The 16196-nt window shown below is 47.3% G+C and overlaps 1 protein-coding gene across 4 annotated transcripts in view; it reads right to left on the reverse strand.

Annotated features, from left to right (window-relative positions):
- Window positions 1-396: 396 nt before the first annotated feature.
- Window positions 397-16196, reverse strand: part of ARSD (arylsulfatase D) — a 25767-nt gene continuing 9967 nt past the window's right edge. Inside the window, exons 5-10 of one of the 4 annotated variants that reach the window (XM_016943884.4) lie at window positions 14425-14848; window positions 12175-12311; window positions 7303-7437; window positions 6456-6618; window positions 5349-5470; window positions 397-4070 (exon numbers count right to left, since the gene is read on the reverse strand). In XM_016943884.4, the coding sequence (XP_016799373.2) occupies window positions 3709-4070; window positions 5349-5470; window positions 6456-6618; window positions 7303-7437; window positions 12175-12311; window positions 14425-14848 (1343 nt within the window). In that variant the 3' untranslated portion in view covers window positions 397-3708. The other 3 variants (XM_016943885.4, XM_016943886.4, XM_016943887.4) reach the window with 3 other exon arrangements.

Here is a 16196-nt window from a genome sequence, read left to right on the forward strand (position 1 = left end):
CCTGGAATGTCTACATGCTGCCTGGAGCTATGGCAGCCATCTTGTGACCATGAGGCAAACCCTATGTGCAAGAGCAGGAAGCTGGAAAGAACCTGTCAGCCCTGGATTGCTTCCTCTGTGACCCCCATTACCTGGGAGAGAACACATCTTTCTCTTGTTTAAGGTGTTCTTATTCCCAGTCGCCCTCTCTCCCCTGTATAACCCTAAAAGCCCAGGAGTACACTTGTGACTGTGACTTAAGTTTTTCAGAATGGGGGAGTTTGGATTGTTTAGTCCTCTCTCCATGAATAGTGAATAGCAATGCCAGGTGAGTTCCTTCAAAGCTGGGGGGTGAAGGGGTGGAGGTGGAAAAGTAGGATTGCGGATGGGAAATAAAAACAAACAAATGACACCATCCAGGGAGATTTGTCACATTTTATTCAATATTTCTGCTGCACTGCCAGCCTAGGGATGCACTTGATTCCCAAGAAATGCAACTGTCCTATTCGCAGAGCCGTCCACAGGTACCTACCCCCTGGACTGCAGCAACTTTATTACCTTAACTAGCACAGAACAGAGGTTGATTTAAACTCCTTACACTCACTTCTCAGATCAATGAATGGGCAAAGAAACACCTCATGGCTCTGGGAAGGCATGTTGAGACCCGTTTTTGCAAGTCCTGAGGAATGGAAGAATATAGCTGCCAGGTATCCCAAGTCTAGGGCAGGGAGGGTAGTATCGGCATCACTTTCACTGCATTCTGTTGGTCAACGCAAGTCAGAGGCTCAGCCCAGATCCAAGGGCAGGGAAGAGGCTCCATCGTGTAGTTGGGCTCACTTGGAAGGTAATGGGAGGAGTTGGTGGCTGCTTTAAGACACATACCACATCTAGATTTCAACCTCCAGAAAAGTCCAAAGATGCACTCACAGGAGCCCGTTAGTCAACTGAAGCTGGTTCATGGCTCTCTTCTTCAGGTGGAGACTAACGAACTCCCTGACCTCCTTTGGTTAAGTGCTCCTTCCTTTTTCCTGCTGCCTGGAATGTCTATGTGCCATCTGGAGCTATGGCAGCCTTCTTGCAACCATGAGGCAAACTCTATGTGCAAGAGCAGGTAGCTAGAAAGAGCCTGCCAGCCCTGGGCTTATATCCTGCTTCCCAGGGAGCTTAAAGATAGCAAAACCCATTTTCAAGAGCCATTTTCATCAAATGCCAGGAAATTCTTAGGCTGGGATTGTTGGGATTGTTTGAATGGTTGAGCGTGAAAGACTTGTTATAATGGGCTTGTTGAATACGGTGAAAGATGAGATGGCTTTTAGCTGCCTCCACTCCCCGTGTCCCATGCTCCATAGATGTTTCTTTTTTTTTTTTTTTTAAATCATTTTTTGGTTATGCCAGGTGTCTCCTGTGTGTCCCTCCAGATCCCTCTCCAGCCCTAGAAACCTGAGCTCTATAAATGTTGCCTCTCTCCACTCATCTTCTCTTTGGCTTCAGGTTGAGTTCAGCCAACAGATGCCCCTGTAGGATTTGGACACAGGGAGCCAGGGGAGAGGGGCATCAGCTGCCTGGTTAGCAGGGCTGTGATGATTCTTCTACCTATGACTCTCAGTGCTGTGGACAGCCCGTTGCCTCTTCCTCTGGATCTTGGAAGCTTCCATGCTGAGGTCTGAAGGTGGCTCCCTGCCTCCCACTGATGTCCTTAGAATCCCATCCTCACCTAATACCTGGTATTGAAAACTGCCTTTCTTAGATGTCATTTAGGCTCTCGTTTCAATTCCCAGTATGCTTCCTGCAAAGACCTCGATAGATGGACTGAGGGGAATAGTGCAAGGTCCTCCCATCCCCAGTATTGGGATCTAGGGGCATGGGGTCCCAGCTGTGCAGTAGGTTAGGACTACACTTCCATCATCAAAGCCACAGAGGGAAGAGGTGAGGATGAAACACACTAGAATTGACTTAGAAAACACATTGGCCAAATCTTAGCTATTTGAGGAATGTAGGGAGAAAAGCTACCTTCTCTCTCTATGTCTGAAGGTTCCCATGGCTGTCTCTTTGCCCAAGGGGCAAACTTTCCATCAGGGCATCTTCTGTGCCTCTGAGGATCATTTGCCAATTATAGGCAATGGTAGTACGTGTTTCAGTGCAGAATGAGATAGAGTTGTTTAATTTGACAATAAAGCGATGCGTCAAAAACCTCAGTCAACACAGTAAGTGTTTTCTTGTTTTCCTGCTGACCAACCTAATTCTGGTTTCATACAGGGCAGCCAGGTGCCCACCTAAAAGACTGCACTTCTCAACTTCCAGTTGTTTCTATGGATAATGGTTGGAAGCAGAAATTGGGTTGGGGCTTCCAGATACTCCCCCCCTCACAGGGACTGCTTCAAGAGAAAGGGATGCCCTTTGGTTCTTTCTCCTTTCCACTGCCTGGAATGTGATGTCTGACACTGTGGCAGCCATACTGGCATAATGAGGCCAACTCTCTGCCATGCTAAGAGTGGCAGAGCTGGGAATTGAAAAGAGCCTGCTAGCCTTGGGTTGCTTCCCCTTGATCGGCTCATTACTTGGAAGAGAACACACCCTTCTCTTATTATTTTCTTTAAGGCATTTTTTTTTTTAAGGCAGGGTCTTACTCTGTCCCCCAGCCCGGAGTGCAGTAGTGCAATCTTAGCTCACTGCAGTTTTGACCTCCCAGGCTCAAATAATCCTCCCGCCTCAGCCTCCTAAGTAGCTGAGACTACAGCTGTGCACCACGACATCTAGCTAATTATTTGTTTTTTGTAGAGATGAGGTCTCACCGTGTTGCTCAGGCTGGGTAGGTGTCTAACTCCTAGGCTCAAGTGATCCTCCCACCTTAGCCTCCCAAAGTGCTGGGATTACAGGTGTGAGTCACCGTGCCTGGCTTTGTTTAAGGCATTCTTTTTCCCCAGCATCTGTTACCAGCAGCCTGAAGCCATTTCTATAACAATATCAGGAAGACACATGGACAGAGACCCTAATGTATGAAAAATGCATCAATTATTTGAGATTAATGAGTCCTCATAAACAGAGACTGAGAGGCTCTAACTTTCCTCCGCTATGTGAGAGTAGGAACAGACACTCCTCCCTGTCCTTTTGTAAGGCTGTTATGTCATCTAGGTGATGAAATTGCAACAATGCTTTAAGACGGAGGGGTGAAAACATCGGGCATTGGCACAATGACGAACCCTGAGATTTAGGAGAGGAAGAGGAGGCATCAGTGGGTGCCTACTGGGACAGTCTTATTTCACAAATCGGGAAAGGGAAACCCTACATGGGCGCAGTGGCTCGTGCCTGTAATCCCAGCACTTTGGGAGGCTGAGGCAGGTGGATGACTTGAGGTCAGGAGTGCGAGACCAGCCTGGGCAACATGGTGAAACCCTGTCTCTACTAAAACTACAAAAATTAGCTAGGCATGGTGGCAGGTGCCTGGTGCCTGTAATCCTGGGTACTCAGGAGGCTGAGGCAGGAAAATCGCTTGAACCCGGGAGGCAGAGGTTGCAGTGAGCAGAGATCGTGCCATTGCATTCCAGCCTGGGGGACAGAGCGACACTCTGTCTCAAAAAAAAAAAAAAAAGAAAGAAAGAAAGTGGGGACCAACTCTCAGTCCAGGGCATGTTCCTTGCAAAAAGGGAAGCTGAAGATAGAACCAAGCTTGGAGAATTTTGTTTCCAACGCAGTCAGGCTCTCCTGGATCCTCTCTCACAGTCCTGGCATTCAGGGGGTGCCATCCCCATCCTCGTGGCATGAACAGAACGGGAAATGTCCGCAGCACGGCTGCAGCCACGGCTTCCACAGGATGTTGCTCGTGGAAAACTGCTGGGGCACAGGACTCAGGGTCTGCCGATGCTCCGACACCGCGGCACCTACCCTTGCTATCACGGCGTGGTACAGGGGCTCGGAGTCGGGGGTCAGGGGCCGTGCCTCGGAGGGGTCCCTGGAGAGGTCAAAGAGCAAAGGGGGTCTGTGATGGGTCACGCCCTCCCCGGAGCATGGGCAGACGCCTCTGCCGTAGCAGGCCCCCGCTCCCTCGGGGTGGAACTGCGGGGTCGTGTAATGAACCTTCCAGACGCTTCCACCTGGATGCAGACAAGAAGGGAGTCAGGGTGGCAGAAATCCACGCAGGTGTGAACGCAGAACGCAGGTGTCGGCCCTGTGGAATCAGCGTGAACCTCCCTATTCAATGAAAAGGAGGAGGGACACGAGGCAGTCCACACAATCACAGCCTTCAGCTTGCAAAGTCAGAGCATGTGTGTGTGCGCGCGTGCGCCCATGTGTGTCCGTTTGTGTCTCTACATTGCATGCCCCAGGCAAAGGGACTCATTGCAGAGCGCTCACTGTGGCTGCTTTCAGAAATCAGAATCATACAGGTTCCTTAATTCTTCCCCTTTCCCCTGTGTTGAAACTGTTCAGCGTCGATCTACTACCTTTCTACACAGAAACAACCATGATATTTTAAACAGCATGATTGGGTACTTATCTATCTATCGCTACCTATTTATCTATCAATCCATCCATTTATCTTACCCATCGATCTATCTACCATTATCTATTTATCTATCAATCATCTATCTACCTACCTATCATCTATCTCTGTTTATCTATCTACCTATCATCTATCTATCTATCATCTATCTACCGTCTATCTAGCTACCTACATACCTATCATCATCTACCTATCTACCATCTATCATCTATTTATATATCAACTTATCTATCACCTGTCTATCACCTATCTATTATCTCTCTCCATCTATCTTTCTTTTTTCTAACAGCCCACCAGATATCTCTATCTACCTTTCATCCATCTATCTGTCCATCCATCTATTCATCCATCCATGAACTGATTCTACTTTTTATCTATCTATCTATCTATCTATCTATCTATCTATCTATCATCTATCTTATCTATCCATCATCTATCTTATATATCTATCATCTATCTTATCTATCCATCAATCATGTATCTTATCTATCATCTATCCTACATATCTATATATTTATCCATCCATCATGTATCTTAAATATCTATCCATCATCTATCCATTATCTATCATCTATCCATCCATCATCTATCTTATCTATCCATTATCTATCTTATCTATCCATCATCCATCTCATCTATGTATCTATCCATCATCTATCCATTATGTATCTATCATATCTCTCTCTCTCTCTCTCCCCCTCCATCATCTATCTATAATCTACTCATTGGTTTATCTATCTCTATTTCTATAGCTATCTGTCCATCCACCCATCCATCCATCCATCCATCCATCCATCCATCCATCCACATATCCACACATCCTATTGGCTGTTTCTCTGGACAACCCTGGCTGTGGGCAGCAGGTACTCACTGTCCTTCTGGTGCCAGCGTGCTGCGTGAAGATGCTGCCCACAGTAATGAAACAGGAACTCATGTGCCGAGCGTGCCTCAGCTCCCTGCAGCAAGGGTACCAGGCTGTGGCCATCAATCACCCTGATTTCATGAAGAGAACACAGAGCAGAGTCAGACCACGGGTTCCCAGGCAGCCTTTTGCACCTGGGAACACATCTCCCAGAATGCAAGGCTCCCCAGCAAATGGAGCAGAGATGAGCTGTCTCTCCAGTCGCTGTTCAGATTACAGGTTGCTGAGCAGGATACATGTGGTTATTTCAAGACACAGTGTCTCTAAGTGTTGGGGTCATTTGTTATGCAGCACTGCATAAGCAGAGTGCACACACACACACACACACACACACACACACCCCAACACACAGCACTGTCACCTTGGGGGTCAACACAAAGCCTTCAAATTCCAGCTGGACAGCCCACATTCCTAGGTTGGCTTTTCTTACTTTTTTTTTTATGAGGCAGAGTCTTGCTCTGTCACCCAGGCTGCAGTGCAGTGGCACAATCTCAGCTCATTGCAACCTCTGCCTCCTGGTCAAGTGATTCTCATGCCTCAGCCCCCTGAGTAGCTGGGACTACAGGCACAAGCCACCACACTCGGCCAATTTTTGTATTTTTTGTAGAGATGGGGTTTCACCACGTTGGCCAGGCTGGTCTCGAATTCCTGACCTAAGGGGATCCGCCCATCTAGCCTCCCAAAGTGCTAGGATTATCGGCATGAGCCATTGCATCCGACCTGTCCTTACTTTTTAATCATAACAGACCCCAAGACACATGGCCACATGGGTAAAGGAGATGGTGGTGCATGCCTGTAATCCCAGCTACTCGGGAGGCTGAGACAGGAGAATTGCTTGAACCCAGGAGGCGGAGGCTGCAGTGAGCCGAGATCATGCCATTGCACTCCAGCCTGGGCAAGAGTGTGAGACTCTGTCTCAAAAAAAAAAAAAAAAAAAAAAAAAGCTTATTTATGTAACCAAATACCACCTGTTCCCCAAAATCCTACTGAAATAAAAAAAAAAAACTAAAAACAATTAAAAAAAATCAGGGAACAGGCAGCCTTATCTCCACGTACCTGTCCTGGGGCACCTCGCCACCCACCAGCTGGACCACAGTAGGGAACACGTCCATCAGGCTCGTGGGCTCTCCAATCACTCGGCCGGCTGGGAGCACCCCGGGCCAGTGGAAGATCCCGGGCACGCGGATCCCACCTTCCCATCCTCCCATGCCCTTCCCACCTGTAAGTAAAAGACATCGTTAGGATTTTGCCGGAAACTGCCCAGTCTGTACACACATCTGGATGTATTTGTGCATAGGTATGTGAATATGCACAGCCACCCGTATGCACACATGCACACTGGGGCAGCCTCAGCTTCCCAAAAACAGCCACAGCAATATTTCCAGAATCATGCTACTCCCTGGCCTCTTGAATATCGGTGGGTCGCTGTGGCTGATTCAACTGTTCTAGTCAATCTATGCTACCTTTATTTAGAATAAAATAATGTATTAAAATATTCATTAAATTTAATAATTTAAAAATATTTGTTAACTATCAATAATTTTTAAAATATGTATTAATATTATGCATCAATATTAATTGATGCATTTAAAATATTAGTTAAAATAGTAATAAATTTATTAAATATTTAAAAATTAAGACTATAATAAAATAAATTTTAATTTTATCTGAATTATTTATTTATACCTCTGTATTCTACTAAAACGTAAACCCTTTAAAGGAAGGGGATGTGACTTTTTATCTGCCTGTCCTGCTCATCTAGGTAGAACTTGTACTACAGTAGGTGCTCAATGCATTCTTTTTGAAATGAGCAAACTCATTTTCAGTTCAACTTGTTCTGGGACCCTCAGTGGTGGGAGCTATTTGGTCGAATGCATATGTGTCCCCGATGTCCACAACTCACCTTTGTAAATTCCGTTCCATCCCCCTAACTGGCTGTGTCCATCTCTTGCCTCTAAATGTCCTCCATGGTCAGAGGTGAAATACGTGAATGTTGAGTTCTTTAAACCATTGTCTTCGATGGCATTAAGAACCTTACCTTTACAGAAAATGGAAAGTTTCAGGACCAAGAAAACAAAGCAGCATCCGCTAGTTCAATGCACTTCTTCCTTTCTGCAGGAGACACCTCTTGCCAGGAAGTCATAAGAAGAGACCACACTTACTCGGAGGCCGTGGTTACAATGTGATCCCAAAGTGTAAGACATAGCTAATCATTGTGATACCACAGGACTGTTTACAATGCAAACCAACAATAAAATTCGAAGCCCCCCAACCGACTGGTGGACTCTGCCTTCAGCCAAGGCCATTCCAAAGTTAACCTGAAAAACTAGGTCAGGCCGGGCCTGGCGGCTCACACCTGTAATCTCAGCACTTTGGGAGCCTGAGGTGGGTGGATCACCTGAGGCCAGGAGTTCAAGACCAGCTTGGCCATTATGGTGAAACCTCATCTCTACCAAAAACACAAAAATTAGGCAGGTGTGGGGGGTGCACGCCTGTAATCCCAGCTACTTGGGAGGCTGAGGCAGGAGAATCGCTTGAACCCAGGAGGCAGAGGTTGCAGTGAGGTGAGCTTACACTACTGCACTCCAGCGAGGGTGACAGAGTGAGACTGTTTCAAAAAAAAAACCCAAAAGAGGGCCAGGTGTGGTGGCTCACGCCTGTAATCCCAGCACTTTCGGAGGCTGAGGCGGGTGGATTACGAGGTCAGGAGATTGAGACCATCCTGGCTAACACCGTGAAGCCCCGTCTCTACTAAAAACACAAAAAATTAGCCAGGCATGGTGGCGGGAGACTGTAGTCCCAGCTACTTGGGAGGCTGAGGCAGGAGAATGGTGTGAACCCAGGAGGCGGAGCTTGCAGTGAGCCGAGATCGCACCACTGCACTCCAGCCTGGGCGACAGGGTGAGACTCCATCTCAGAAAAAAAAAAAAAAAGAAAAAAAAAACCAAAAGAAACAAAAAACAAAAACAAGGTCAGGCCATGATGGAAAGTAGTGGGGGCGGGGGGAGTGGTGGGCATGCGTCATGATACCCTCCTCCCTTTGGAATTCAGGCACAACTGACCAGCATTCACATTGAAACAGAGACCTATGACTGAGAGAAGGCCAGGCACAGTGGCTCATGCCTGTCATCCCAGCACTTTGGGAGGCCGAGGCAGGAAGATCCATTGAGCTCAGGAGTTCAAGACCAGCCTGGGCAACATGGTGAAACCCTGTCTCTACAAAAAATACAAAAATTAGCCAGGTATGGTGGCACATGCTTGTATGTAGTCCTAGCTACTTGGGAGGCCGAAGTGGGAGGATTGCCTGAGCCTGGGAGGTCAAGGCTGCAATGAGTCAAGATCACACCATGCACTCCAGCCTGGGCAACAGAGTGAGACCCTGTTTAAAAAAAAAAAAAAAGACTGATGGAACAGACTCTTTAAGTCTGATAAGAAACATTTACCATGTATTCTCTCTGAAGCCTGCTACCTGGAGGCTTCTTTGGCATCATGAAACCTTGGCCTCCACAACCCCTTATCATGACCCAGACATTCCCTTCTATTGATTCTCAGATAATAACTCAACCACCTGCCAATCAGAAAATCTGTAAATCCGCCTTTGACCTGGAAGCCCCGCTTTCAGTGGTCTTGCCTTTCTGCACTGAACCAAGGTACGTCTTACACATGCTGATTGATGCCGTATGTCTCCCTAAATGTATAAAGCTGAGCTGCATGCCGACCACCTTGAGTACATGTTCTCAGGACCTCCTGAGGGCTGTGTCACGGGCCACTTGTCACTCATATTTGGCTCAGAATAAATCTCTCCAAATATTTTACGGAGTTTGACTCTTTCGGTCGACCCCAAGATACCACCAATACAAAACACAGAATGAACACACAACGCCAAGAGGTTGCCAATGAGCACCCTTTTTTAAACATAGTGCCGTGTGTGTGTCACATAATAAAGACACTGGGGAGAGGGAAATGGTGAGACTCAGTGATGACAGAACCCTGTCTATGTAGGAGGAAGCAGGGCTGTAACTAGCATCTATGGGCATTGGCGTATGGAGGCTGATGGCTCAGCAGCACAGAGGACGCCCTGCAAACCAAGCAGTTGCTTTATCCCTGGAGGCCACGGGTGATTGAAAGCACTGAAAGTCAAAATGATATAAACCACAAGGTCATCTGTAGCGCTGAAAATGCAGACTTTGAAGCCTGCTGTAAACTGAAAAGTATCTGAGGCAGGTCTCAATCCATTTAGAAAGTTTATTTTGCCAAGGTTAAGAATGACACAGCCTCAGGAGGCCCTGATGACATGTGCCCACCGTGGCTGGGGCAAAGCTTGGTTTTGTATACTTTAGGGAGACCTGAGACATCCATCGCTACATGTAAGATGTACATTGGTTGAGCTGGAAAGGTGGAACAACTGGAAGTGGGGGAATTTAGACATATTCTCATTGGTAACTGATTGAAAGAGTTATCAATAGAAAGGAATGTCTGGGTTATGATAAGGAGTTGTGGAGACCAAGGTTTGATCATGCAGATGAAGCCTCTAGGTGGCAGGCTTCAGAGAAAATAGATTGTAAATGTTTCTTATCAGAGTTAAGGTCTGTGTGGATGTTCATGCTGGGGGGTGGGTAGAATGAGGCAAGCCCAACCCCCTCTTCCCGTTATGGCATGAACCAGTCTCTCAGGTTAAATTTTAGGGTGCCCTGGCAAAGGAGGGAATCCATTCAGATGGTTTACACTGTGAACCAATCCCGCCCTATCACTATGCTTGTCTCGGGAGATACGTTCAGATTCTGCAAGGATTTTAATATCTGCACTCTCTTAAGAATCTGCAGCCTCGCTGGTCCTCTCCAGGGTTTCTTCAAGGCCATAGAAGGAAGGTGACCTCTCTGCATTGTCCGAACTTTATTGCTTTAGTTTCTGTAACTTCTAATGAGGATGTTAAGTCATTGGCTGTGTAGAAGGTTGACAATATAGTTTGGATGTGTGTCCCCGCCCAAATCTCATGTGGAATTGTCATCCTCAGTGTTGGCGGTGGGGCCTGGGGGGAGGTGACTGAATGATGGGGACAGAGTTCTCATGAATGGTTGAGCACCATCCCCCGCTTGGTGCTGCAGAGGGAGTAGCTTCTCACGAGATCTGGTTGTTTAAAAGTGTGCGGCTCTTCCTCTCCTCTCTTGGTCCTTCTCCTGCCACAAGACGCCTGCTCCCCCTTCGCCTTCCACCATGAGCAAAAGCTCCCCGAGGTCTCCCCAGAAGCAGATGCTGCCATGCTTCCTGTGCAGCCTGCAGAACCGTGAGCCAATCCAACCTCTTTTCTTTATAAATTACCCAGTCTCAGGTATTTCTTTGCAAGAATGGACTAATACAGTTGATTTTGTGCAAAATTAGACTAAGTAATCGGAAATACTGAAGGACCAAATAAATGACATGAGAGAAGTTTTTCTCCCTATTCTTTGTCTTTTATTTCTTTTTTTTTTTGGAGACAGGGTCTTGCTATGTGGCCCAGGCTGGAGTTCAGTGGTGCAATAATTATAGCTCATTGCAGCCTCAACCTCCTGGGCTCAAATGATCTTCCCACCTCAGCCTCCGGAGTAGCTGGGACCACAGATGCACACCACCATGGCTAATTTTTTAAATTTTTTGTAGAGATGGGGGGGAGGGTCTCACTATGTTGCCCAGGCTGGTCTTGAACTCCTGGCCTCAAGCCATCTCCCTGCCTCAGCCTCCCAAAATGCTGGGATTAAAGGCATGAGCCACCTTGCCCCACCTGAAAATGCAGACTTTTAAGACTGTGAACTCTATCACGATGCTTGTCTCAGGAGACACATTCAGATTCTGCAAGAATTTTAATGTCTATGCTCTTTTAAGAATCTGCAGCCTCACTGGTCCTCTCCAGGGTTTCTTGAAGGCCATAGAAGGAAGACAGCGTCTCTGCATTGTCCTGAACATTAACTTTATTGCTTCACTTTCGGTAACTTCTGATGATGACATGAAGTCACTGGCTGTGTAGAAGGTTGATTTTGTGCAGAATTAGACCAAGTAATTGGGAATACTGAAGGAGCAAATAAATGATATGGGAGTGTGTTCTGCCCCCATTCTTTGTACTATTATTATTATTAAAGAGACAGGGTCTCACTCTGTTGCCCAGCCTGGAGTACAGTGGTGCAATCTCAGCCTACTGCAGCCTTGACTTCCCAGGCTCAAGCGATCCTCCTGCCTCAGCCTCCTGAGTACCTGGGACTACAGGCGTGTACCATTATGCCTGGCTAAGCATTTATTTTTTTAGAGACGGGGTCTCACTATGTTGTGCAAGCTGGTTTTGAATTCCTGACCTCAAGTGATCTGTCCATCTGGGCCTCCCAAAGTGCTAAGAGTAACTCTTATTCTTTTTCTTTTTTTTTGAGATGGAGTCTTGATCTTTCACCCAGGCTGGAGTGCAGTGGTGCGATCTCAACTCACTGCAACCTCTGCCTCCCGTGTTAAAGCGATTCTTGTACCTTAACCTCCCGAGTAGCTGGGACTACAGGTGTGCACCACCACACCGGGTTAATTTTTGTATTTTTAGTAGAGACAGGGTTTCACCATGTTGCCCAGGCTGGTCTCAAACTCCTAACCTCAGGTGATCCGCCCGCCTTGGCCTCCCAAAGTGCTGGGATTACAGGCGTGAGCCACCGCCCTTATTCTTTATTGCAACTTGGTTCATATTCAGATGGCCAGTCTGTTACGCCCTATGTTCAAACCTGAGGCCGAGGGTGGAGTGAGGCTCCGTGGTACCTTGACTTACCTATGAGCCAGTCCATCTCCTCCACATTATCACCGTATAAGCCATGCTGACTTTTCCCCAGGAATGCACTCGTGGTCACAAGGGGAATGTGCACATGCAGCAAAGAAAGGAAGAGGAGAAATGGCCCATGCTTGTGTCTGAAAGAAGAAAACTTCCTTGAGAATACACAGAATATACAGTACATCAAAGGGACCCCTGCACCCATATGTTCACTCCAGCACTATTCACAAGAGCCAAGGCAGGGGATCACCTTCTGAGTCCATCAGTGGGTGAACACAGAAAGAATAAATGGTGGGCCAGGCGTGGTGGCTCATGCTTGTAATCCCAACACTTTGGGAGGCTGAGGCGGGAGGATCACTTGAGGCCAGGAGTTCAAGACCAGCCTGGGCAACACGGTGAAATGCCATCTCTACCAAAAATAGAAAAATTAGCTGGGCGTGGTGGCTTGAGTCTGTGGTCCCAGCTACTTGGGAGGCTGAGGTGGGAGGACGGCTTGAGCCCGGGAGGTGGAGCTTGCAGTCAGCCATGATCATACCACTGCGCTCCAGCATGGGTGACAGAGCCAGACCCTGTCTCAAAAAAAAAAAAAAAAAAAAAAAAAGAATATATTGTATATGTCCACAATGGAATACTATTCAGCCATAAAAAAGAATGGAGGCTGGGCACAGTGGCTCAAGCCTGTAATCCCAGCACTTTGGGAGGCTGAGCCTGGCAGCTCAGTTGAGGTCAGGATTTCAAGACCAGCCTGGCCAACATGGTGAAATGGTGAAACCCCATCTCTACTAAAAATAAAAAAATTAACAGGGTGTGGTGGCAGGTGCCTATAATCTCAGCCACTCAAGAGGCTGAGGCACGAGAATTGCCTGAGCCTTGGAGACAGAGGTTGCAGTGAGCCATGATCACACCACTGCTCTCCAGCATGGGTGACAGAGCCAACCCTGTCTCAGAAAAAAAGGTTATATCTGGTATATGTACGTGATGGAATACTATTCAGCCATCAAAAAGAATGAAATCCTGTCATTTGCAGCAATACAGATGAAACAGGAGGTCACTATGTTAACTAAAATAAGCTAGGCACAGAATGACCAATACTGCATGTTGTCACTCATATGTGAGAGCTAAAAAAAAATCGATCACATGAAGATAGAGAATAGAATGATAGAGACCAGAGGCTGGGAAGGGTGAAGGACAAAGAGAGGTGGTTTAAAGAGTACAAACATACAGTAAGCTTAAAGGAATACATTCAATGTCTGGTAGCAGAGTAGGGTGACCAAAGCTAGCAAAATGTATTGTACTCAGGAGATGGACACTGTAAGTATGCTGTTTGATCGTTATTCAGTGTATACATGTAACAAAATTTCACACATACCCCATACATTTGTACAAATTAAAAAGTAAGGGCCAGGCACGGTGGCTCACGCTTATAATCCCAGCACTTTGGAAGGCAGAGGTGGGAGGAGGGCTTGAGCCCAGGAATTCAAGACCAGCTTGGGCCATATAGTGAGACATTGTCTCAAAAAAAAAAAAAAAAAAAAATGAGACATTAGAAAAAGGCCAGGCACAGTGGCTCACTTCTGTAATCTTAGCCCTTTGGGAGGCCAAGATGGGAGGATTGTTTGAGCCCAGGAGTTTGAGACCAGCCTGGGCAACATAGTGAGACCCCATCTCTACAAAGAATGCAAAAAAAAAGTTTAAAAAACTGTCAATAAAAATGTACAGAATCCAATGGCGTGTATGTCAATGCTATTCAAGCCATCACATGACATCCACTTCGAGACTCTCATATGGGAAACCCAGCCACATGAAAAGGTTGGCTTCTGCAAAGCCGTCTCCTCTGAGGGTTGGTGTCTGAGATCCCAAAGATTATAAGGGGACTCTCAGATGCTCTGAGCAGTTACCGTCTCTTTTTTTAAATTAAACTTTATTTTTATTTTTTTAGCGACAGAGTCTCACTCTGTCACCCAGGCTGAAGTACAGTGGTGTGATCATTGCTTACTGCAGCCTCGACATCCGAGGCTGAAGCGAACCTCCCACCTTAGCCTCCTGAGTAGCTGGCATTGCAGGCACACACCACTATGCCCGGCTAATGATTTTATTTATTGTAGAACCTGTCTTCCTATGTTGCCCAGGCTAGTCTAAAGCACCTGGGCTAAAAGATACTCCCATCTTGGCCTCCCGAAGTGCTAGGATGACAGGCATGAGCCATCGCGTCCGGCCCCATCTCCTCTTTAAGATGCGATGGTTGCTTACCTTTCAATATAGGAAACAGCTTCCTTTAGCATAAGACTCGCTGTTTTCTCCGGCACCATGGGTTGCTCCGTGACGTCATGGTTTCTCATCAGGATACAGTTCCAGCGTCGCACAAACCCGAAGGAGGAGTACCAAGAGATGAAAAACAGGCAGCCCACGCCGGCCATGCCGGTGACTGCTCTCGCGGAGACAGAGATGAAACCGCAGGTCTGGCCGGCAGCCAGGGTGAGAATCCCCAGCGCCAGGAACTGGGTGTAACCCCAGAGCTGCGCCCTCAGGGCGGCGTCCACTTCGGGGGGCCTGCCTGGGTCACAGTCGTTTGTGAGCGTGAAGGGCATGCCGTAGAAATAGTCAAATCCGTGGTTCCGGGGGTGGTGGCAGTGATCCCCGCGGGATGCACAATTCACACCCTGGTGCCATTTTCCTAAAAGAAACGCAAATGTTCAACAGAGACCCGCTTTGAAGCAGCCCTGTCTGCTGCAAAGAACCTCGGAATCGTTCCGCGTCGGCAGGAAAAGAAAAGTCTGCAAAGAACAAAACTGGAAATGGAAAGGCAATGAATGGATTGGATACCTGTGTTTAAATGAACGCATTCTGATCCGTGAAGACTAAAGAATGTATCCATGTCAGAACCCTTGGCAAGTGATTAAAGGTTTAAGACTTTCGGCCAGGCGCAGTGGCTCACGCCTGTAATCCCAGCACTTTGGGAGGCCGAGGCGGGCGGATCACGAGGTCAGGAAATCGAGACCATCCTGGCTAACACGGTGAAACCCCGTCTCTACTAAAAAAATACAATACAGGTGGCGGGCGCCTGTAGTCCCAGCTACTCGGGAGGCTGAGGCAGGAGAATGGCGTGAACCCGGGAGGCGGAGGTTGCAGTGAGCCGAGATCGTGCCACTGCACTCCAGCCTGGGCGACAGAGCGAGACTCCATCTCAAAAAATAAAAATGAAAATAAAAGTAAAAATTAAAAAAAGAGAGAGAGAAAGAGAAAGAAAGAATAAATCCACCCTCAGAGTAGGAGATACACAGACTTCTACAGTATAAAGCACTGACCCTGTAATCCCAGCACTTTTGGAGGCCAAGGTAGGTGGATCACTTGAGGTCAGGAGTTCGAGACCAGCCTGGCCAACATGCTGAAACCGTGGCTCTACTAAAAATGCAAAAAAAATTAGCCAAGCATGGTGGCACATGTCTGTGGTCCCAGCTACTCAGGAGGCTGAAGCAGGAGAATCGCTTGAACCCAGGAGGTGGAGGCTGCAGTGAGTTGCAATCGTGCCACTGCACTCCAGTGTAGGGGACAGAGCAAGACCCCATCTCAAAAAAATAAAAATAAATAATAAATAAAAGAAGAAAAAACTTAAAAAAAATTCAAAATAAAAATAAAGTGGCAGGCAACTTGAAAAGGAGGAACAATGGTTGTCCTCCTTAAGAAAACCACAGCTTTGGACAAGTTGGGGTGTTGCAGCTCCTGTGAATGGGACAGTGGCTTTGAGTGTGAGAAAAGCACAGAGAGGAAATGGGGACCCTGCACAGAGATCCCACCACCAGGTCGGGGCAGGTGGCCTCACCACTGCGCTCCCACGTTCTCATGTGTGTGACGGGGACAGCACCTCTAAACCCACAGGCTGGGTAAGGAATGAAGGAGGTAACCAGCAGACTGCCTGGTGCTTGGCGGCATAAACCAACATCTCCCTCCTTTCCTCTCCATGCAGAAAGGAGTTTAAGGGGCAGGCCTGAGCTAGTGCCCCTTACAAAGGCTGGCTTGTAAGA

Source organism: Pan troglodytes, chromosome X (assembly GCF_028858775.2).
Source record: "Pan troglodytes isolate AG18354 chromosome X, NHGRI_mPanTro3-v2.0_pri, whole genome shotgun sequence".
Taxonomy (NCBI): domain Eukaryota; kingdom Metazoa; phylum Chordata; class Mammalia; order Primates; family Hominidae; genus Pan; species Pan troglodytes.